We start from the raw sequence: 24,434 nt of genomic DNA on the forward strand, positions 1-24,434 counted from the left end.
GTCGAAATTTCCGGAGCCCTCCACTACGGCGTCTCTCATAATCATATGGTGGTTTTGGGACGTTAAACTCCACATATCAATCAACAGTGTAGCTGCCACGTGATAACGACACTAAATATACAAACTGTCTTGCATTTAGGCAGTGGCTCCAGACGCTATCGGAGCTATTTAAAGACTTAAACTTCTTATCAAAGCACATTTCGGAGCAAACTTGAGAGAACTTTTACAAAAGTTGCGAAATCTGGCAGTATATAGCACGCCATCTGGTCAAAGACAATCAATCTGCGAAGTCAGAATGGCTTGAAACCAGACGGTAGTTGAGACAATGCTCTTACCCGTAATGACTACCCTACAGGCTAAACAGTCATATACATGCAGCTTACGTAAAGTATACATCCTGGTCAACACAGTTCCACAATGACCCCAGAGATGCGGCAGCGCGCATGGGTCAACTTCCAATCTCAGAGGCAATAATACACCCCCCCCCTTTTTTTTTCAGCCATTGTACCACGCATCTGGCGTTTTCGCATATCCCCACCCAATATTCTCCGACTATTGTGTTCTCGCCTTTCTGAAACTCCGCTGTCGCTACGTAACGAATCGTCGGAGGCCAATGTGCGATGGTGACACGCTGCTACTAAATAACTATTGCGTTACGAAACGCATTCCTCCCTCCCTCTCCCCGCACGTTAAGCTGCGGCGACGTGGCGGCAAAACACACTAGACGCATTGTTCGCCACCGGACGCGTTACAAAACGCGAATGACTCTGCAATGCCTCTTAGCAGAATGCACAATGCAGTGTAGAACCCAAAAGGATGATAGCGAAAAACATTTGCAACGACGGCGCGCGGCCTTTGCTGGTGCAAACGAGTTCAGAGAAGACTGGCCACTTCCACCGAGATGTGGACACATCTCTTCACAGTTGCTTTTCATGTGAAGTGTCGGTGTTTCGATTGTACATACGTAAGTAACGTATCCAGCCAATTCTCCTGTTACGCAACTCTATAGCAGCAAATCGCTAGTTGACAACGTTTAACGTCGCCCCCCCCCTCCCCCCCCCAAAAAAAACAAGAAAACAGAGACCCGCAATTACTAAGCAAGCGCAGCTGAAATAAATTTAAAAAGCCGGCCGACCGTCAAATAAACATTCAGTCTATACCAGTATAAAAGAAAATTAGTATTCAAAGGTGTCCTTTCCGAAAACCGGCTGATGAATAAAATAAAATATCTTCAGGCCCGTACCGTTTGTTACTTTCCCTATTATTTTTTTTTCTTTTTAGTGCAGATTCTACTACACGCGCGATTTGATTAAAGATTGCACCCAGGAAGCACAGTACCTACTTCGGCTATCTTTAGTGCATCGACATTTGGAATGATGCCTGGCTTTATAACGCTTTCCCAATGCGTCGCCTTCTCCACATCGCATCGCTTTTATGAAGGACCTCAAATGCTAGTGTACCAGAGAAAACAAAGAAAACATCATCCAAGGAACGTGCCTAATTTCCTCGTTTTCTTACGCGTCGTCGCTTCAGTGCACCAAACTTTACCGGGCGCTTAGGCGACATTCCGCGAATGGGATAAAAATATGGCCCTAGGAGTGTGGAAAGCTCCCCCGACAAACATCATTCTTTGTTGCCCACTTCTTGGCGTTCCCACGGGCGTCACCGAGCTATCCAGAACGAAGTAACTCTCCCACATAGACCTCATCATCCAAATTTAAAACATTTTGCTTTTTGTGATGGCGACCCGTACATGATAACGTGGTTTTGTAACGTAAAACCACAGAAATACGAGAAAAAAAGGGGGGTTCTGCCACACTTTCTTTCCCTCGGAAGGCAGATGCTGACACCTTGATTCGTAAGTATTGTTTACAGCTTGGGCGCAACTGCCAAGAAAGAGAGAGAACTATAACAGAGGAAGAGTGCGGTGTCGGCGTGAGCGACACGGTTAAAATACACGCGCTTCTAAGGAGCGAATGCATCGTCCGGGCGTCCCAGGTGCGACGCGTAATGAGTATTAACCGGCGGCTGCTTCCGCGAGCCGCCTCTTAATTGCACCCACGTTTCCCGCAGTGTGACGTCACTTGGTCGCGGTTGGTCGATGCCCGGCTGCGGCGCCACAGCGTCTGATGAACCTCAATATATTTCGAGTGACTCCGCTTTTCTCCCGTGTCGGTGCACAGAACCCGCAATACGCACAAGCATAGCATATAGCGCGTATACCATTGCACCCTTCCCCTTCACCGACGAAGACGTACACAGTGCCTGATAAACAACGACGAGGCACAGAGCGGCGGCATGTGCAGGCGACGCACCGCCGCAGAAGCGGGAGCGCCGAATCAATCACGCTCTCACGGGACTCCGCCGGCCCGAGCGTTTACAGTCAGGTCGATGCGCTGGAGCAAGCGCTTTGAACACACGCACGCACGCATCGCAATGCGGATAAGAGAGAGCGACGCCTCTTCGAGCCGCGCTCAACGCCAATCCGGGGATAAACTAGACGCAACGGTAAACAAGCGGCACAGAGAGTCACGCGCTGCGACAACAGTCATCGTATAAAGCTAAGGGGCAAGGATATATACCGGAAGAAGGGAACAGATGCGCCGCAAACCTCGTTTTGCTCCCTCGAAGATGACGATATATAACCTATAGCGGCTCAGAAAGCCGTATACGGGCGTGAAAGTAAATGGTCGTTCGCCGGCTCTCACTAGGATAAGATTAGAGGAGGCCGAGACCATAGCTTATACCTTCATTGAGTCTCGGGGAAATTATTGGCATACGCGCCGCCGATCGCATTGAAAGGCGACCAGTGAAGCAGGATGCACTTGGCCACTTCGTTTCTCCGAGACTTCGGCAAGTTCTCGTCGTTTATAGGATGACGAAAAGACTGGCAGCGCACGATTTTTTAGTTGGCCTTGCGAGGCTTATACGCCCGTTCGATATGCACTGCGAACTGTTACTTTCCCTATTAGACTAGGCACAAATGTTCGAACAAGTCCAGTGCATGGAACCTGATAACGCTTCAATAAAAGGGTGTAAGATCGATCAGTACGCCACCTACTAAATCTCAACACAGTGTAAATGTGCGCGGCATGGAAAGAAGGCACGACACTCATTATTTGTAAACATTCCAATCCATTTTTAAAATCATATTTCCTGGGGTTCTATGCACCAAAACCACGATATGACCACGAGAGACGCCGCAGTGGAGGGGGCCGGAAATTTCGACCACAGCTGGGGCACACTGTCAATATTTACGAAAGGAAACACGCGAGTGCGCGGCCTGCGGCGGCGCAACCGAGAACTAAAGAAAGCGCGTCCGCCTTTGGCGGCACCGTTCGTTATCAGAACGGAGCGGCAGTGTTATCGAGCAGCGCTTGTACAAGGGCCACGACTCGTTATTTTGTTTGCCAATAGATGACGCGAAAAGCGGACGCACCTTTTTTATATACCGGTTGATGGTGCTTTAGGCAGCCGAAGCAGAGCGCAGGCACCGCATTCACGTGTTCCCTTTCGTAATAGAAAAAAAAAATTGACAGTAAACATTTGATTGATATGTGGGGTTTAACGTCCCAAAACCACTATATGATTATGAGAGACGCCGTAGTGGAGGGCTCCGGAAATTTAGACCACCTGGTGTTCTTTGACAGCGCACGGACCTTGCACCCATAGATCTAGCATTCCCATCCAGTTCAATTGCAACAGTCAAATTAAACCCTGAAGTTTCACGTGGCAAAACCAATGGGTGACGCGGGATGAATATTGAGCAGCTGGTGCTTTTTGGCGCTCTGCACGAGCGTTAATGAGTTTCATCCTCCATCGAAACGCGGCCGGGACTTCTAATCCTTTCACATTTCTTTTTCGTGCTTCATCAATGGTCCGAACAGCTTTCCGCCATGCTTTATCATTGCGATCGCCCGGCTGCGGCCAATTGATGATAAGAAAGGAATATAGCAAAACTGAAGGAATCATTCCTTTATAACAAAAACGAACGATACGGTGATGGGACGAGGAGGGAGATGATCAAGCAAGGGCCATCCGATAGATCGATCATATTGCATCGAGGCAGGCCGCGCTTGGTCGATATACATACGATCCGAATGGACCAGGACACGTTACACACGTCCCCGAAGTAGGCGACAGAACAGGTCTCTTCCTTATGCAACCGCCAATGCGTAAGCGCCTAGAACTAGGTCAGGCATTGATCAGGAAAAGGCCGTTTCCAAGCAGTGCACTCAGTGCGCAGGCCTGGAAAAGCCAGCTGGGTTCCCTCCACAGGCGTTAGCCGAAATTGGAGCGGCCGCGAGTGAAGAAAAAAAAAAAAAAAAAGCTCCAGCGCATCGCCCCGGCAAGAAGGTCCAGACCCGAAGCGTTTGGTTTCGTTGCAGGCATACGCTTTGGTTTCGTTGCAAACACACGCCTCCTTCCCTCTCTCCGCCCCCCTACAAACATGGTGACAGGTTTATACGCATAATGCCGGAGCAAGGCGATAGTGTGGTGAAGACGGGATCGAGTACACGTATGCTTAGTTAAGATTCCCTAACCATTTCATCCATGAATAGCAAGGCGGCTGTGAAGCCCTTGGTTGCGGAACTGCACGCACTGAAATAAGCACAGGAAAGAATGAAAGATGCCCAAGGAAACGAAACAAACTACCGAGCAAACAAAACATTTCCCCGTAAAATAAAGGTTACAGTATTAGGAAAATACTTCTGGGAACTCGAAATTACATGTATAGTAGTATCGAAAAAGCACGTGTGGAACCTCGTTCCCACGTTTTTGACATAAACACAGAGAACGAAAAAAAAACGAAATAAAACTGCCCTATCTGGGAATGCTTCACTCAACGGGGTTCGACTGTGATACATGTGAGGTATACGTACACGTCATGAAAGAAAGCTCCCTCTCTCCCGTACACCCACACCCACCAAAGCAGAGAGAGAGAGAGAGAGAGAGAGATGCGAACGTGGAGCTATGTGTACTTATTGCCGTTTCCACACTATCGCCAGGCGGCCCTTCGTGTTTCTTTTATGTCATGCTTTTCTAATTTTTTTTTCTCTCTCGCTTTCCCTACATGCTGCAGTGCTCCTGCCCAAGTTGTCAACTTTTTTTTTTTCGATCAAACTTTTTGAGACTGAACTTCCGACGTCGTACGGACGCGGTGCCTTGATAAACGTAATAAAGAGACCGACAACCAATCTTTATAGTACCCGTTTTCTTGAGTGCAACGGAAAGCTAACTGGTCGGAGCTTGTAATCACGGAATGGTAACGCGGAAAACGCCGTAGAACATTTTTAATCAGAATTTTTCGATTTGCTGCGATTATGCAGTCTTAAGTAGATATGCTGCAAATGGTGGATGTGATCGCGATAGCGATTATACGGCAGTGTAACGCCAGCAGTGATCAAAAGTGAAGACCTAAGTACAAACACTTAACGTGTCTGTCAAGTCTGCAGTTCCACGACCACTGCTTTCTAGTGTGCTAAATCATTTCACAGGAGTTGCAGCGCTTTACCGCGGCTTCTTATGCAAGTACTTTTCGGCATGCACAGGTTGCTTTTTCGACTTAAGCTAAGTCGAGCTAAGTCAGGTCTTCGAAAACGAAACGACGCGTTTACACGTAATCGACAATTCACGCATGGTACTTCACGTGCTGCCGTAGTTGGACGGCTCCGATAAGTCATCGCTTGACAGCTTGAGCGGGTTAGAGAAACGAATCTTGGCTCGCATGCGTGCGCTAAACTCGGGCCCCTATCAAGTAGCGCCAGAGCGACATGCTTCGACGGACGACAGCGGTAGCGACGAATCTGATGGGCCGCCACCACCAGCAGCACGCATGAGTGATAGCAATTCTCAATAGAGCAGTTGGTCGATGGCGTTTCGCGTGCCGCAGCAATCACATTCACAAGCTCGCGTGTTAATTCCAACGCGCTCGACGCGACAGGAATCGAGCTACCCCAGAAACGCCGCGCGCATGCGCAGCTGCACTTGTTTCCCCCGCAGAGGCCATGAAAGCAGCGCCGATTTTCATTCCCTACTTCTTTTTACCTTGTAAGGCACACAGAAACAAACGAAAACTAACAATAACCTACACATTCAAAATTTAAGCCCTTATTCTGGTGCCCTTTAAATAATCACGGCTAAGTTATTAGGACATCATATATGTGGTTCATGGCTCTTGCGCTAGGGGCGCGACATGCCAGTTTTGGTTACCTTTAAACGAGATTTGAAAATATAAAGCCTACTCAGATCGCGAAAAGTATGCTCTCACCTGTCACCATAATTCACGCACTTTTCCTTTCCACCGGAATCTAGTTCACTCGTTCTGACCAGTTGTGGGTCCCTTAAAGTGCTAGTCGAGCCACGGACAACTCACAGTGGCAATGTCGAAGTGAGAAGGGTCAGTTACCACCAGAGTTGGCAAAATTACTTCCAAAAAGTAATCAATTATAGTGCTAACTAATCTCATGTATTACTTTAAAATGCAAATCTTATGCTACAAGTTACAGCAGGTCTGAAGTAGCGACATTACACTACTGTTCATTTGTAAAAGTGAAGAAGTCGACGAGCGACCCCTTTTGTGCGGAATTTCGAATGTAGTGCTGTAGCAGAAACGTTATTGAATGCTTTCTGTCGGCCGCGGCCTCGGTGCCACGCATGCGATACTCAGACTGTCTTGGTTAGTTTTCTTTGCTTATTTTAGTCATAATTTATTATTCTACTTTCTTTTAGCCAGGGAGGAAGCGTGAATATTATATTTCAGTCAAAAGTAATTTATCAAATTAACGCGTAACTATATTACTAAACTACCAAAACACAAAAATAACTCATAAAATAAGTGATAACAGAAAAAAAAGTGATTTAAGCACTCCTGTAAGGTCTGCCCTGCCGCGGTGGTCTAGTGGCTAAGGTACTCGGCTGCTGACCCGCAGGTCGCGGGTTCGATTCCCGGCTGCGGCGGCTGCATTTCCGATGGAGGTGGAAATGTTGTAGGCCCGTGTGCTCAGATTTGGGTGCACGTTAAAGAACCCCAGGTGGTCGAAATTTCCGGAGCCCTCCACTACGGCGTCTCTCATAATCATATGGTGGTTTTGGGACGTTAAAACCCCACAAATCAATCAATCAATCCTGTAAGGTCTATTAACTGGGGCATCGGAACTTTCCGCTTCTAGGCTCACACTTCAGCAGACCGCACGCAATCATACCCCGTGAATGTTGCAGACGTACACGTATCCATCTCCGTTTATATGTTCAAAATTCACACAAGGAATTGACCCATCCGCGCCGTGGACATCCAAGGTGCACACTTCAGCACACGTTGTGGCAGTGTCACGACCTCCGCGAGGACTCATGGTCTCCCCCAACGGAGGAAGACTGGCCCCGACTCTTCACCAGCTCCGCAAAGGACCAGCAGCCGCTTACAGTTGTCCCGAGAGCCCTCGAAGTCGCCGAGATCCTGAACCTCCTGGCGCCATCGTGGGTGCGGCCCGCAGACGGTATCCCTTGACGGGGGCATTCTCAAGGCCAAATAAAGATTTTTGACTCACTTACTGAATTTAAGTGCTTCCAAGTCTGACTACAACTACAGAACAAAGCTTGATGCGGTACGCGTCGTCTCCCCTAGCATACACATCTCCATCGACGGTTTTGCATGCAATTAAACTAACGCCTTTTTGTAAACTGTAAAAGCGCTGTAAAAATACACGAACTAGGTTTATCGCAATTGAATCATACGGTCAGGCGTTCTGGCTTACTCAAAAAAGTATATATATATATATATATATATATATATATATATATATATATATATATATATATATATATATATATATATATATATATATATATATATATATACATATATATATATATATATATATATATATATAGTCCAGTAGATCCTCCGTGAGCGGTCACAACGTGGTTTATTTCGACGTTTCGGCTTAGAGTCTGGCCTTCATCAAGATTTATATATATATATGTGTGAAAGAACTGTATACTTAAGAGCTTGCGTTTCCGTGTTTTTACACAATATTTATGAGATATAATAGCCAAAGACGCCAAGGAAAGTATAAAGGAAGTTATTAGACCGAATTGTAATGTAAATATGAAGAAAGAAAAGTGGGTGAAAAGATAACTTGCCGTGGGCAGGAATCGAACCTGCGACCTTCTAATAACGCAGGTTCGGTTCCTGCCCACGGCAAGTTATCTTTTCACCCACTTCTTTTCTTTCTTCATATTTACATCACAATTCGGTCCAATAACTTCCCCTATACTTTCCTTGGCATCTTTGGCTGCTAGGCTAGATCTCAATATATATATATATATATATATATATTAGAGAAATGTATTTTTCCCTTTACGGTCCAAGTTTACTATTTACTTTGCTTCAAGGCCATTTTTTTTCTTATTAGAATAAAGCGTCGACATCGCCTATACGAATGCTGTGTCCGTCTACACCATTTTCCTTCTTGGCAGCCCCTACCTTGAATTGTATTTATTTATTTTCTTTGACTTGGTGCCACGGTTCAAAAGAAAGGAAAACCTGCCATGCCATTTCTAATATAAAAAGGAATCACAGGTCCACTACAGCAACAACTGGTCGTACGTGCAAATCCTGCAGACAGCATGTTGAAGAATATGGTCAAGGCGCGCGTTTTCCCAAACCGTACAAGTTTAGTTACAGTCAATGCGGGTGTGACGTCATACGGAAAATGCGGGTCTGCTGACATGCGTAGGCTTCACATAAAAATACGCTTGCCGGGGCAGAGATGGCAGACGCCAGGATATGGCGCTTTTCCTTTGAGGAGTATAATGGAATGGATGGGTCGCTGCTGCCACCATCTCGCGCAGCTGTCGTACATTAAAACAGTGACGTCATCACGATTCCCTAAGAAACCGGCGCCAACCGGAAGAAGAGGCCTTGGTGGCAAGAAGTTTCATATTCACGAATCGATCACGATGCGCAAGCGATCTCACTTCAGGAGAGAGGGACTGAAACGCCCCGAACACCCATACTCTGGCGGGTGTAAACGAAGTGCCTTCTCTGTCTCGCGGAGTGTATTTCGTAGGTATAGAACTTCGTTATGAGATTTATTTTCGTCTGCCTTCGTTTTCAACGCATCGTTCACAGGAAAAGTACAGCATCCGCACACACAGGCATTTGGTATGTGTGCCCATGTATGGCCAAGTGAATCTTTTGCAGAAACATAGCATATAGAACTTCAGCAAAAGGCAAGGGAGTTTGCGGTTTGGCGTCATTGGTAAAAATTCTGAACTCCCTCCGAGCTCCCGCGCCTTCACTTTCGGCCGATGCAATGTTGAATGTATGCTTTACAAAATTTGAAGGAATACATGAAAATCGTCTCCTTTATTCCTTCCATGTTTTTACACAACTTCGATTGTCAACAGTTTGCTGACGGCGTGTAGGATTAAATTTCGTCCACTCTCCGTAATATATTACGTATGTAGCATCATTACCCGCTGGATAAAAAACAAGGTTTTTTTTTATCCAGTGGCCGCGGTACACTGCGCCATGCTCTCTCCATTGGGCTGCACAATTAAGCGCCATTTCTACAAGACACACCACTAGTTTGCACTCACTTCCCTATTCTGTTAATTGATAAGGCTAACCCCCCCTTTCTAAGATAATTGGGGGAGGAGGCCACTCTCTGTCCCCCCTCCCCCTCCTTTGGCACGCCTATGCTTTAGGCTGCAGTGCACGGCTCACACAAGTATTCGGGGGTGGCAGTTCGGTGTGTTACAACACTGCTTCAACGTTAGCCATATTGACATCAACATTCACTGCAGGTTGGATTCTGCCAGACTGCTTTTTCGACGCACAGCTCATTTTGCTTTTGTAAATTCATAGCCTCCACAAGCGCGCCAGACAAGTTAAAAGTTATGAGCAATCTTTTTTTTTTCTTTCAAATTTGCACCAGCGGTTAGTAACGCAATTGAAACTTCAAATGACAACAAAAGCTTCCAAAAGCTGCCAGGCCACTGTGCAAGTTTGTTTTTTATGAGCACAGCCCATGTGTGAAAAAAAGGAAACATTTATGTTCTCGCAGCACACCATTTTGTTCCGACATATGTGAGCAAAAAGAATGAAAGGGAGCGAGTTTCTTTTTTCATTATCATCCGAGCATGGCCTTCATGAAACATTTAAAGATGTTTTATGACCTCAAGTGCTACATTAATAGCTTCTAGATGCTGCCATATGGAAATGCATTAAAAAAAAAAAAAAGGATATAGATATCTGCTTCACTGTTCTATAGTGTGGCTGGAGTTGTGACGCCAAGGACAAAAATGTCTAGCCAAGCAAGCAATGATATTTTTGTAGCTACCTTACTCTGAGCAAGAGAGTGAGAGATCACTGTATTACTAGGGACATGCGAACCCCTGGCTCCAATTTCAATAGAATCGCCATGCAACATCAACATTTATTGTGCATTTACTTGGGTAGCTTAGCAAGTAACTGCTGTTGGGAATTCATTTAAAATGCATCAAGCAATAAAACCCTAAAAATCTGCCTACAATCATAGTACCAAACCGACTGCAAATTGCAGTTTTGGAATTCTACCTGACAGCACACGTGATGTATAACGAACCGACAATGCATCTGGTGTTGTGATGGCCAGCTACCACAAATCATCTGGCACACTTCAAAATGCAGATGCAAAAATAGAAAAATGTCAACACCAGTGTAGGGTTCTTCCTAAGAACTCTTCAAGGTTTTCTTTTCTTCTTTCAAAAACCCTGGTAAAATGTTCAAAAGTAATCTGTTTTTTGATCAAATTTAATTTGCATCTTACTTGGCAGTTAAAGCTCACTATTGTGTTTTACGCACATCGGCTAGTTAACTGTATGTGCTCTAACTCACTTCCCCACTAAAAAAATGAAAAAAAAAACCATAATATGCATGTGATGAGGTAATGAAGTGTGTATCATGGTACACACAGCAGATATTGACTGTCTGTACTTGCAAATCATTGTATTTGTGCTGTAATCATGTCCTGTTGCTACAGATACACAGCTTCCTTGAAACACTCTACGAGGTATGTTGACTGCCTTTACTGTACGATACATACACTGGTGACATTCAGCCTCCAAAATTAAAGAAAAACAGTGCACCTAGATTTAACTGTTCATAAATCCTTTGTTTCCCACATACAGTCTGCACAGTGAACACTACCAAAAAAGATATTTCCAGCCAGTTTTCGTTCAATGTCGTACTTGGAATAAAACTTACATCAATACTTGCACCTTTTATAAGAATTTTATTACTGCCATGTTTGTCGCAGCCAGAAATAGGGAGTTGACAATTGGACAATAATAAACTGAACTGTTCAGAGTTTCCATGAGGCATGAAAAGTTTGAACACAGTTGATTTTTGTTATCGTTTCTCATTGTTCTATTATGTTCAGATCATTCTTAACCCAGTGCCACTGTTATTTTTTTTATTCATCAGACAACATGCAAGTTCAACATTGTCATCCTCACTGCCTCTAGAGCTTTCACCATCCACGCATGGCTGTCTCTGGCTAAATATACTCTTCTATGCAACCCAAGTCTTCCAAATTTTCATCTTCGCTTCGACATTGATATTCATTTTGACAGAGAGTGTCTTGAATTTGCTAATCTTGGAACTCTTGTTCCCATAATTAAATACATTTTTAAGGCCTTGAGGTGCTCTAAAACTTACTTTAAAGTGAGTGAATATAATAATAATAATAATGAATAAAACAGAACTGCACACTTCTTGGAATACCCGAAAAACCAGACTTCTTAGTTTCGGGTGCCACAAACATGTATGCAAGCTTAAACTGTACACAATTCTGTGCATTATCAATTATACCCAAATACCACACACTAGGGTTGTTAAGTAAGCTTCACAGAAAAGAATTGAGCTATTTTTAACCAGTAAAAGTATCATAAATCATTAAAAATAATATAAAGTAATACGAATATAAAAGTAAAAAAAAGTAATTATAACAGTAATAAGCAAAAGAAGCATGAAAAAGCCAGGTGCTCGCCTATGCTGGCCGCACATCTCTGCTGTCCGCACAATGAAACCAGCATTCAAGTGTAGTACCGATTGTGCCACCATTCAAGTGTAAGTGAAAGCTTGGACATCCACATTTGTGGCAGCTAGAGATCAGAAGTGCATTAGTGAAATTTCGGTGCCGAAAAGAATTGAAACAAAACTTGACGCAAACGTGGCCCCTGGGATACAAAGGGTTAAAGAATTTTATGTGCTTGAAATCGAGCCAGGGCCCTCCAAAGCAGAGAGCTTTAATTATATTGCATTATTGTCTTAAACCCACCAAACTGGATGCTTGCTGGGCTAGGAGAAACGCCACTGTTCAAGAGAGGTGGATTAATTTGACATGTGTAGTTCTTAGCTTGTATAAGTGCCTTGTCCTCGATGATGATAGGAAGCAAGTACACTACAAGGAATCGAACCTGTGAGCCCATCTCAGCTACAGCAGTGACTTCATCATGTGCCCAAACAAACCTGCAGGCACAGGAAATGCATGTCCCAGACACTGTCAATAACCGGACAAGATAGTACTTGAATATTTATAGTGCATATAGGTAATTATGAAACCATAAAGAGCCAAGATGCCCATGTGATAATTTACTGATATTTCCCCATTACAATAAGCAAGCCCTGCAATGACAAAGGGGGCTGAGATTGCATAAATGTTTGACAAGAACAACAATAGAGATGAATTTTCTGAATTTGTCCGAGACATGAGACAAAGGCAATGAGTACTCAATTCAATGTACTTGGACATAACCATAAATGAAACAGCAAAGTGAGGGTAACAATTAAGCGCTATAGGTGCACATTTCAGATAGGCATTTATAGCTGCTCTAAAACCTGGTGGGCCATGTGACGCCATGGCCTGTTAATGTGACCACAAACTAGATATTCCTGCGTTACAGTGGAAAGTTGGTACGGACTCGTGATGATAAAGAGCGTGTAAGGCAAGAGACAAGTTGAAGAAATGTGACAGATATTACTCATTTGACCAGTGCACCAAGAACTGTCACTCAAACAAATAAGATGCTTTACTAATGCTTCATGGACATGGTGGTTCTGCAACAAGGAGCAACCACTGAACTGTGAGGAAGTAAATTGAACATCTGACACCAAATGTATCGTGTAGCTTGGAGGCTACAAATTTATTGCTCTAACAATGGTTAAAGAATAAAAAAAAATGAATGAGTCTCATGGCAGTCCTGTACCTGCATGAAGTTTTATTGGTAAAGAAAAGTAAACAAGCAAAACAAACTCAGATGCAGTTACAGTAAACATTTGATGCTGGAAATAAGTATACCATATAATATCCTAACGAATGGAATAAATCGTTACAACAGGATGTGTGCTCAAAAGAGGCAGCAAGTGGTAGAATCAAGTATGACCTGTAAAAGTGCTACGCTCTACTGCGGTCAGAACAGGGAAAATTTAAACAAGGCTTATTCAAGCTGTGAAGATAGCATGTACAGTTGTATACATGTATAAATCCATATCTAGACGCCTTTGTAACGTTTACAACATTGCACACCATTACAAACTACTCGAATTTATGCATTTTAAAGCATCTCACCCGGGTTTAAACGATACAATAACACTCATTCAAACTAAAGCTGAGTGATAATGTGAAGTGACACGCGAGAAAAGCAACTGGGATCAAAAAACCGGACGAGATGTGAAATGGCACAAAGGAATCGCATTTGATCATGGGCACTTTGAGAGCGAATATTGGCTGCGTGTATACGACATTACACGGGAAAAACAAAGGCATTTATCATAGGAACTTAAATGTCGTAATCGCACCTGTAGAGATGCAGATACCTCAATAGGGCTTGATAATTGCCTAGAATGCGTCACACACATCAAACAATCGTCCCTATACAATAAGCGTGTGGTAACGAAAACCAAGGGCGAGCAATGCCTCCCGAACTGCATGCACAGAATTCACACAAAAGTCCGCTATGGCAACCGAATGTGAGTTTTTTAAGCACGGAGGCCCCGAAACAAGCGCTGCGGAGAGCAACGCCTCGCATGCAAATAACCGAAACCAAACCTGTTGTTGAGGAGGAGCTTAAAAAGAACAGCTGCCGCCACGCAAAAAAAAAAACAAAAAAAACAGGGTCGTGAGCACGGGTCGACTGTACGCACCGTGCTGAGACACTAGAGCAGGCAGGGGATTGCACGGACAACGCAGTGACCTCATCAAGGGAGGAGTGCTCGCGAGAGAAGCGACCCAGCCTTTTTTAGTGCACGCTGCTTGCGTCACAAAGACGACCCGCGGAACGGAACAACGTCCAGCATCCGTGACCACGAACCAGGGGACGGCTCGAACGCTAACTCGTTGCAACAGCACGCATTGAGGAGCAGCCTCAGCCTTCACTACAACGTGCGCGGACACGTTTACAAACGCTAGGCAAGGTTATGATTTCGGTAGCGTTTACTCAGACGCCGCAATGCGGCTGTGGAGACAAAGAGGCGGACTAAGAATGGGAGAAAAGCACAGCAGCTACAAAACATCGGCACGCAACGCAGCGAATGCCACTGCACACACACCATATGCATCTATTGTTGTGCATCGCACGGCATTTTTGTTTGCTCTTTTGGCGTCGTAAGCCGAACACTTGACGAGTCAGCGACTCGCAGTAGTCGACGCGATAGCAGGTGGGTTTCTGTTTTTAACGAAAACAGAAACAGGCATCCACACTTGTTGGTTTAGATTTCGTAAGCGGATGCACTGGAGGGGATGATCTTCTATGCGCGACAGAGCAATGTATATAATCCTAAGTTGACGCGTCAGAGGTCAAACGCAAAACAACGACCGAAGCGATCGCATAGCGGCAATGACGAAGCCGTGCAAAGGTCGCAAATGCAAAATCGCTCATCGTGATTACCTGAGATTCACCTCTCACCATGACACTCACGCGTAACTCACTTCGACGTTAACAATAAACTACCTGTGTAGCAGACGTTGATGGCTGGTTTAGGCTTACGCGTACAGCGCTTGGTCCGCGATTTTCGCTCGCACCGTGCTCACCTCAAGGCACTCGCAGGGATTTCCAGCAACCATCACAGTCCCAAAAGTCCGTCAGGCGATTCCCGTCGTGCAAGCACCGTCCACGCAGGAACGAAACTTGCGAGCACCTGACATGTCAGCCCAAAACAAGCCACTTCCTGCACTGTCTTCTGCAACACAACTGAGGCAGCAGACAGCTGATCAAACTCGCACGCTAGAGGTCGCATGTCCACGTGACTGGCACCGTGCCAACCAATCGTGGGCCTCTAGGCTCGACCACTCACGAAACGCGTAGCAACAGCGTCGTCCGTGAGGTCACGTGTACTTGGGCAATCAGCTGTTTTTCCTCCACGCGAAGCCACGCCGCGGCTGCGTTGGAAGTCGAAAGGTAGACATCGGCGTCCATAAAACATATGTACACAATAATTAAGTGGCACGATGCTTCTTCGTCCTACCACGCCTGGCGGCATTCGTGCGCCTCTTGGAAGGTCGAATGAAATGTTTCGCTAAAACAACTTTCGACGTTTACCACCTGCTTCACGTAGCGTCATTTCTAATAAACTTCCGAAACGCAGCATCCGCTTCAAGGACCGCGACTTTTGTTTTCTTTTCTCTTTTGCTTGCAAACTCTCGCGCGTGACGAAGAATGCACACTTCGCATCACGAGATATTGCGATGAGCACTCGTGGCTCAAAGCGTGCCACCATCAGTCGTGGCAGCGAGCGACAAGAGTGCACCGTCTAATCTGCTGATATAGCTGCTACGTGTACTGCAGCGTGAAAGGCCACTGGATGGCGTGGTAGCTTAATGGTCCAGTTAAATTAACCAGTCATGAAGTCACCCAAGCCATCCATCCAGCGTAGAGAGACGGACGCATTAACCACGGCGATGCAAGCGTGACCCCTGAAGCACCTGATGCCACACTCTTTACTCCGCTGCTGCGAACGATGTGTCACAATGCCATGCCGTTTCGACATTTTCTCTTCACATACCTTTGCTTTCTCATCTTCACGTAGTATGCTATCAGCTGGCCAGAATGTGAACCACAACCAACCAAATAATAGAAATAATACAAAGAAAAATAAAGAATAAGTATGAAAATATACACTTTAATTATTAAGTACGCATTTTCTTAGTGGGCTTGAAAAGCAGCTTCAAACGCATACCAAACATTATCACGGCACATTTCTCATGTGATTTTCCTATTAGTGGTACAGTCCTGCACAAGATAAAGCTCACAAAACAAATGTCGAGATATAGAATGACAAATTGTCAACTATTTCTCAAGAAATAATAATGACCTGCAACTATAGCCCATGAGCTACTAATTGAAGGATACTGCAAAGCTGTAGTACGAATGTACTTCACAGTAGTACATGCAAAGCGAGCACTGATAATTATGTACAAAGTTCCATGTTTGTTAAGCACCGACACAATGCCAAATAAGCTGTGTTTACCATCAGCATACTTCATATCGTAGAGCTTTCTATAATTCCTCACCTAAACACAGAATAGCCAAGACATCTCTGGTTGGATTGTTGACTATTTGAAACTCGATGAGCTTCATCACATCCTCCAACTGTTTTCATGTGGGAGCGGCCTGCGATGTCACCCAAGGAGGTGGCACTTCTCCAGATTATTAAAGTTTTTCGTACCGTATTCTTTCTATAAGAATGATAATTCAAAGATACAACTTACAAATGCTATAATACTTTCGCATTATGTAACCTGTTTGCTAGTGTTTACTATGCCCACCTGTACAGAAGTAGCAGTATACAATGCCAAAAAGAAAAAAAAATTGAGCGGAAGCCAATGACGATTATCATCAACATAGATGAATAGCTTCCTCGTTACAGAAAGCTCATTGCCTTTCAAAAGAATCATGTGCTCAATGTAGCAGAATTGCCGCAGTGAGATTATTCAAGTATAGTATTTTCTATTTCACAGGGGACAAAGTTACTGGTTTGTGTGTGTAGCATATTACTATAGGTGCATTGCAGTTGCACCACAGAAGGCTGTAATAGTGAGTTCTTGGTGATGAATGTACCACAGAACTTTACTGCACGAGAGCACCAACACTTAGCACAGATGCCTTTGCTTTGGCAGTGCAAGTCCAGCTTCCTACAATAATAAATGAATGAAAACCCATTTATTATTATAGGAGGCTGATCCAAGAAATCTAGGTGTTTCATTATTATCTTGTCACCAGGGGCAACCCAGAAAGATAAGGAATTGTCCAAGTTGGAAAACTTCTTCCTACTGGCATCCTGGGCTGCTTCCATGCAAAACCTTTACTAAATTAAAAATGAAAGAAAACAGTGCAGTCACACAAAAAGGCATGCATCTTGCAAATGTATGGCATGTAATAGGTGATGGCAGTAAAACTGTACAAAAGTATTTTTTTATATTAAACTTCAGCCTACATCATTATTTCATCTTCTTTTCCTTCTTTCACGTTTGTGAGACTTCTTTTTTGGGCGATCTGGTTCCTGATGCAGAGCAACTGGCATATCGCTTGAAGTGTCATCCGGTTGGGAAACTTGGCCTCTGTTCTTCTGTACTGCAAGTCTTTTTCTTAATGGCTCATTCTTGGCACTTATCGTTTCACACAGGCCATCTTCTTGTTCTTGCACACGTTTCAGTTTTCCACTCATTTTATGACCGTGCCTTGCAGCTCTGCAAGTAATATAGAAAAAGGATATTAACACGATGAAACAACAACTGCAAGCACTACTGCCAAGCCAGCACACAACGAACTGGTATGCAGCGACAAGTTCTTTTGCTGTACAAAGATCTTTTTGCAGCTGTACTACCGTAATTACTCGAATCTAACGCACACCTTTTTTCCGGTTAAGCGAGTTCATAAATCGCATGCGCGTTAAAATAGAGTGCGAAAAAAAAAATGAATACGGTCGTTCTATTGCCATCCGCATTTCCCAAATGGCCGCCCCCTACGTGCTTCGGCATGGCGTGTCGGCCATTTCTGCCAATGTGTTTCCTATGTGCGGCACTTCGTACGTGTGCTGAGGAGTTCGTCATCTTGTAGTTCATTAGCATCGACGGCATGAAAGGGCCGACTCCAGAAACTCGACAAGTGCACCACGATGCCGCTTTTAAAAGAAAAGTCATCGCATGTGCCGGAACAGACGGAAATCGGGCCGCACCGCGGTCGTTCGGAGTTCCCGAAACGTGCGTGTGGGATTGGCGGAAACAAAAGCAGAAGATTGTCAAAGATTCATGCAAAGGCTTCAGTGGACCACAGCAGGGTCGGTTTCCGCAAATTGAAGAGCTGCTCCGCGAGTATGTGCTTGAGCAGCGAACGGCACAGCGGCCCGTGACGACAGAACTGCTCTAAGTGCGGGCTATGCAGTTAGCTTTAGAAAAAGGGCTAACGCGGAGCCAGTTCAAAGCGATCAGGTGCTGGCTAACTAACTTCATGAAGAGGAAAGGCTTTTCTCTCCGAAACGAATGGGCATGCGCCAAAACTTGCTGGAGGAGTACGAAGAAAAGCTTCACAGTTTTCAGAGGTTCCTTCTAAACTTGCGGCACAACAACGGCTACCTGCTTGGGCAAATCGGGAATGCCGATCAGACGCCTCTTTACTTCGACATGCCTGGCACCACAACCGCCGAGAAGAAGGGGGCGAAGCAAGTTCTCATGCTGACATCGGGCCACAGTAAAACAAGAGTGACGGCAATGCTCCGTTGCACGTCAGATAGGCACAAGCTTCCCCCATACCTCATATTTAAACGGAAGACGCTCCCGAAAGGAGTCGTTTTCCCGAGTAGTGTGATCGTGCGGGCCAACGAGAAAAATGGGTGCGTGTTGCAATCGATGTCTTACTTTTTTTTTTTCGCCGTGACAACCGAGTGCGCGTTACAATCGAGGGCGCGGTAGAAACGATTAAATACGGTAATTCCCAGAATGCAAAGTTGTAGAAGTAGGTTCATGTTATAGTGCTGTCAAGTTTCAAGCTTATTTAGGTGCTATTTTACATATTTTGTTACGAAAAAATACATTGACACACTGTGTTCGATTGTAGGCCAACTGCAACGAAATTTTACTTGGGCGGAAACGGCCATAAATAGGTGGTATATATATGGTAAGTTACGATAACGACAGTAAAAAATTTCGCAGTTCCGTATTTATTATATAATTGGTGCTTTAATTGCCGGCAAGCAGAGAACGCGAAGCTCTAGCGGTGAGCCCAGGCAAATCGGACAGAGGCGGATATGAGGATTACTACAAAACGTCACCGTGTCACTCCTTGGGAGCAATCCTCCCTGCCGCTGAATCGCTCTGTGCATTTGTGCTGCTGTGGCACCGCCTAAAGACAGCATGTTCTAAACGCGTTCGTGCTGCATTGAAGTCGGCGGCAAGTCAAGTTCAAGTCAAGCAGCGTTTCTGAATACGGGGGTCAGGCACTGCAAACCCACCAGCGTTCGATAAGAGGCATGTTCACTCATCTTTCTTAAGTTAACATGGGAAAAACACACACACTAAAGGGCGCGTCCGCGATGTGTGTGCTCGAGGAGCGTGGAGCAGGCGATTTTTCTGTTGTTTACGTTACTTCCGGTCAGTCGTAATAGCATCGTTCCTTCTAGTTTCGGTCTCAAAAACATCGTCGTTTGCAAGTTTATTTGTAAGGTAAGCGCTTGTATTTCGAAGGTGACGTTTGGCAGACAGCACTACGTCTAGCTAAACTACCTATATGACGACTTTTTGCGATGTGCCAAATTTCGTTGCAGTTGGCCTTTAGGTAGAGGATCGGACACGCTATTTTATGGTTGCATGTTCAGTCCATGTCAATGGCAAGCTATCTTTTCGTTCACTTTCTTCGCATTTATATTACAAATACAAATAATAATATCCCCTAAAGGTTCCTTGACACCATTTTCTGCTAGTTCTCACTAACATAGTTTGACTAAAATTTTAGACAAAATATACAGCAGAACCTGATTGGCGTCATTAATATTTCTCAGTGCAAATAGCATAACCGCAACTGATGGATACTCTTGTCAGCATTCTGAAAATGCCCCATTGCAGTGGTCTAGTGGCTAAGATACTCGTCTGCTGACTCGCAGGTTGCGGGATCAAGTCCCCGCTGCAGCAGCTGAATTTTTGGTGGAAGCGAAAATGCTGTAGGCCCGTGTAAGGTCTGGCGTCGCAGGCCACGGGAGCGAGTCTTCTCGGTCTCAAAAGGGCGCGCTTCCCAAAAAGCCGCTTTTCGGGAGACGATAATCTCGGCGTAAGCCCACCCCTTCTGACAAGAATACCACGGTCAGTCCCCGGTTCTAGCAACCAGCTAAATGGTCCCCGGACTGCGGATTGCCGGCGGGTGACGTGAGAACAGTGCATAGCCACCCATCCGTCAGGATTAGAGTCCGCGGGACGGCTGTCGTGCTGGACAACGTAGTCATCTCGCGGTAATGCAGGAGGCCCACAGCTGAACGGCGCCACCATTGTGTGCGTTCGCACAGTTCGCGGAACGTTGTGTGCAGGCCGGTCCTTTCGTCTCTCTCTTTCCGACCGAGCAGTCGAGTGCGGGAAGAAGAGAGCGAGAGGAGGGGACGGCAACAAGTGTGTTGTCTGTCCAATAAACGGACTAAATTGTTTTGGTTGGCCGTGAGGAGAATCGGGAGGGGCAACCGAGGTATTAAAACCTGGCTTCCGAGTCCTCGCGGGGGTTCTGGTCGCAGCAAAGAGTGCTCAGCACTATCGGCCCTGCTGAGGCAACATGCGACGGTTCCGACGGTGAAGTCTTGAAAATATGTACATAAGTTTCTGTATATAAAGTCGAGTTGGTGTAACATTCGAAATGTGCTGGCCTCCATCCCTGGACAAGCAGCAGCAGCCACGACAAGACAAGACGGAGACCGAGAAGCAACCAACCTTCCACTCCCTTCTGTAGCAAATGCCACTAGGCAGCTGGGAGAGCTCTGCTCAAGGGAACAGAGGGAGTGGGTAGAAGGTTGAGTTTTGCTGCCCGTGTGCTCAGATTTTAGTGCACGTTAAAGAACTTCAGGTGGTCGCAATTTCCGGAGCCCCCCACTACGGCGTCTCTCATAATCATATGGTGGTCTTAGGAAGCCAAAACAACACATATCAAAACATTATGAAAATGTGCATAACAGCCGAACCACGTGGCAAAACCAAAATATTTGAGAACGCAATCATCACTATGGAAAATGCACCAAACATATGAGTTGGCACTGCAAGCAGGGCATATTTGAAGGGATTCCATTCCACCTAATCAGGCACATGCACATAGCATAATGGTTAGAGCTTGAACTTAGATACATAAAGTCACAAGCCCGAATCTGCGTCGGACGACAACCCTCGTCGGACAACACATTATGCAAGGGTCATCTTTATCCAGTTTTTTAATCGATTGATTGATTTGTGGGGTTTAATGTCCCAAAACCACCATATGATTGGGAAACGCCACAGTGGAGGGCTTCGGAATTGCGACCACCTGAGGTTCTTTAACGTGCACCCAAATCTGAGCACATGGACCTACAACATTTCCGCCTCAATCGGAAATGTAGCCGCCACAGCCGCGATTCGATTATCCAGTTTTTTTAAAAAAGAGTTCAGTAATAGCTTCAAGAGTTACAATTGTAATGTAATTATTTCACATAGCAATGACAAAGAGCGGCAATGGAGCTTAGGCCCTTGCATTCAGTCAGTGCAAAAAAGAGAAAGACGATGCAGCTAAAAATAGAACAATCGACCCAGTGATCAGGTGTTGTTTCCATTCTCATTACAATGACGCAGTTGCAAAAAGCATTGATGAAACTGAGCTTCTAACTTGAGCTAGCGAGTCTTTCTGAGGAATGCCATCATGCATATTTGATGGCGGAGCCTGCAAATCAACCACCGCAAAAAGTATCCATCCCAACACCGACAGACGGCGTCCAGGCCACTTTAGCCAAGTTCCAGGGAACGACTCAACTGGAATATGCTACTTCACACCAAGAATGCACACTGGCTCTTCTCACCTGGAGACGTCGCTCACTGTTCCCATGGCCAGTATCTCACAACCAAGGCTCTACCATTATTTTAGCCACCAAGCAACACTGTTCATGGTTCTGTGGCTGTGGGTCTCACCATCGTGAGTGCTGTGCCCACAGCATACTCTACGAATGTGATCTCTGGCTAATCGATTACCTCATTTGATGCAGAGCTTTTCCGTGCCCTCATGCAATTATCACAACAGTTTGGCCATTTGGGTTCGCTGAATTCCAAGTTCTTGCTTGCCGCTTCACCATTGTTGGCTATTTAGGTAGTACAGGAGCTTCGTCGCCTTCAGGACAATGTTGACTGGTTGATTGAGACCATCGAATCGCTTGGCACCCATCAAGCCTGGTGGCCACTGACTGCCTTCGCGATGCAGCTAAGGCATAGTACACCTGCAGAGGCACCAGGCAACAATCCTGGCCTGAGTGATGTGCCAAGTTGATAAGTATTTCTTGCAAGATTTCTTATATCTGAGACTCTTTCCGTGCCAACGCAATTTCTACCGCAGATGAGAGCTATGAGGCACACCACCTCAATGCAGCGGTTCGGGCATCCACCAACCGGCCCTCCTTTGGATATCGAGCTTCCGAGGTGCAGAGCTGTGCCCCTATGGTACAGCTTCCATCATGTAACTCTTTTATGGACAGCATCGGCAAGTACCCAGCGGCATGGCCGGACTAGACTGCACCTGCGCCCACTTCTTTCCTTACGGCCTTCTCACCCGTCGCGAATAGAATGGGAGAGTTTCTGAGTATGCTTCCCCACCCATCGGTAGTAGGGGCGCAGCGACCCTGACCTCGCATCTTCTGCACCGCGCACACGGCACAAGAGAGAGTTTGTCGATTTGAAACCATGGAAAGGGGGTTCTCGACGAAAAGTGGAGGTGGATTATTAAAGAAATTGGGGATAGGGGAAAAATTGTCTACTTAAAAAAAAAACTTACCTTAATAGACTGCTTTCGCTTAATGTAGGTATGCATGTATGCGCTCGTGGATAACACAAGCTGAAACTCAGTAACGACAGGGAGGTGGATTATTAAATAAATCAGGGATAGAGGGAAAATCGTCTACTTAAAAAAAAAAAAAAAAAAAAAACTCATGTTACCAGACGGCTCTTGCTTAATGTAGGTATGTATGTGCTCGTGGATAACACAAGCTGATACTCAGTAAAAATGCGGAAGAATCGGCTAATGAGAGGCATACTTCAGGATGCATAAAGCACTGACAATGTTCAGAGAGAAATATATACAATGCTGCACCTGTTCTGCAGGCAGAGAGCACCAACTACCTTTGGCCCTTGATCTCGTTGGACAACGATGTCCCAATTAACAGAGGTCGCTCACAGAATGACGAGTGAGTGCGCCTTCCCTTTGCTAGCTATTTTCTATTTTTCTTTATTTTTCCAAGAACAATCGGAGTGGTTTTGAGGGATAAAAGCTGTAGTCTGCAGCCTGGCAAATCTTTGAAACACGTACGTGTGTTGTATATCTAATGGTTAAAAAAAACTGCGTACAAGGAGAAAGAAAGTAAAAAAAAAGGGCACTGCTGCTAAATAACCCCTTCGGACGGCACGCACAGAGTGGCGGTGTGCATTGTGTAAGGTGTTAACGCAACCCAGAAATATTGATTCCGGAGACCCCAAGCCCTTTTGCATGCCTTTGTACTGCAAGCCACGTCCATGATGCGAAGTACACAGCTGCTTACGCTCGCAAGCCGCTTGGCCCGGAACTATAACTTTAATGCAAATCATTTCTGCGCTATCCTTCGAGGTCGTAGAACATGATTATAAATAGGAAACGACATTTCAACTTTTCGGCAAGTATATATAAGCAACTTTTTTTCTTAAAAAATCTATACGAATTCTGTTGTAGCTTAGTGCTACAAGCAGGTTATTGTCAATTTCCTTTTATATCTAGTGTGGCTTGCTTTACTCTGGGATTTACCTGCCATGGCTGTATTTCATTCGGTGTTTTGTTAGTGTTCAGTCTACAGTGGTTTCTCTGCTCAAGAAGGCAGTCATACAACCTTCAGTATGCGCATTACACACATGGATATGTATTAGCTGGGTGAAGGTGTATTGCTGTGTTCCGTCATGGCCGCTTGATCGCCGTGGTTCTGTATTGCAAGTCCCGTTCGGGGAAAACACCCCGTGTTTCTTCTCACCAATGCCCCAACAGTACTGAGCTGTGCGCCAAGTGACATAAGAACATTGCAAGAGATAACCATCATCAACGACAAGTCTGCATCGACAGTCGTATGCAGCAGACACTTGCACGATGAATACTATGTGCCACATCAGATAACTTATTCCTGACTCCGCACCTACTCTTTTCCTTCCTACTTGATTTCAAGTACATAG

General features: G+C 45.3%; 2 protein-coding genes across 6 annotated transcripts in view; both read right to left on the reverse strand.

The window, feature by feature from the left end:
• atos (atos homolog atossa) overlaps positions 1–15,218 on the reverse strand; it is a 111,503-nt gene extending 96,285 nt beyond the window's left edge. The window contains exon 1 of the mRNA XM_037423000.2: positions 15,078–15,218. The gene's annotated coding sequence lies outside the window, so the exon portion shown is untranslated. The remainder of the gene's footprint in view (positions 1–15,077) is intronic.
• A 2,220-nt stretch (positions 15,219–17,438) lies between these two features.
• The window catches only part of LOC119172031 (G patch domain-containing protein 4), a 45,215-nt gene continuing 38,219 nt past the window's right edge, over positions 17,439–24,434 (reverse strand). For all 5 annotated transcript variants that reach the window (XM_075892838.1, XM_075892835.1, XM_075892837.1 and 2 more), the window contains one exon: positions 17,439–17,732. In XM_075892838.1, the coding sequence (XP_075748953.1) occupies positions 17,489–17,732 (244 nt within the window). In that variant the 3' untranslated portion in view covers positions 17,439–17,488. The remainder of the gene's footprint in view (positions 17,733–24,434) is intronic.

This window comes from Rhipicephalus microplus, chromosome 4 (assembly GCF_043290135.1).
Source record: "Rhipicephalus microplus isolate Deutch F79 chromosome 4, USDA_Rmic, whole genome shotgun sequence".
Classification (NCBI taxonomy): Eukaryota; Metazoa; Arthropoda; class Arachnida; order Ixodida; family Ixodidae; genus Rhipicephalus; species Rhipicephalus microplus.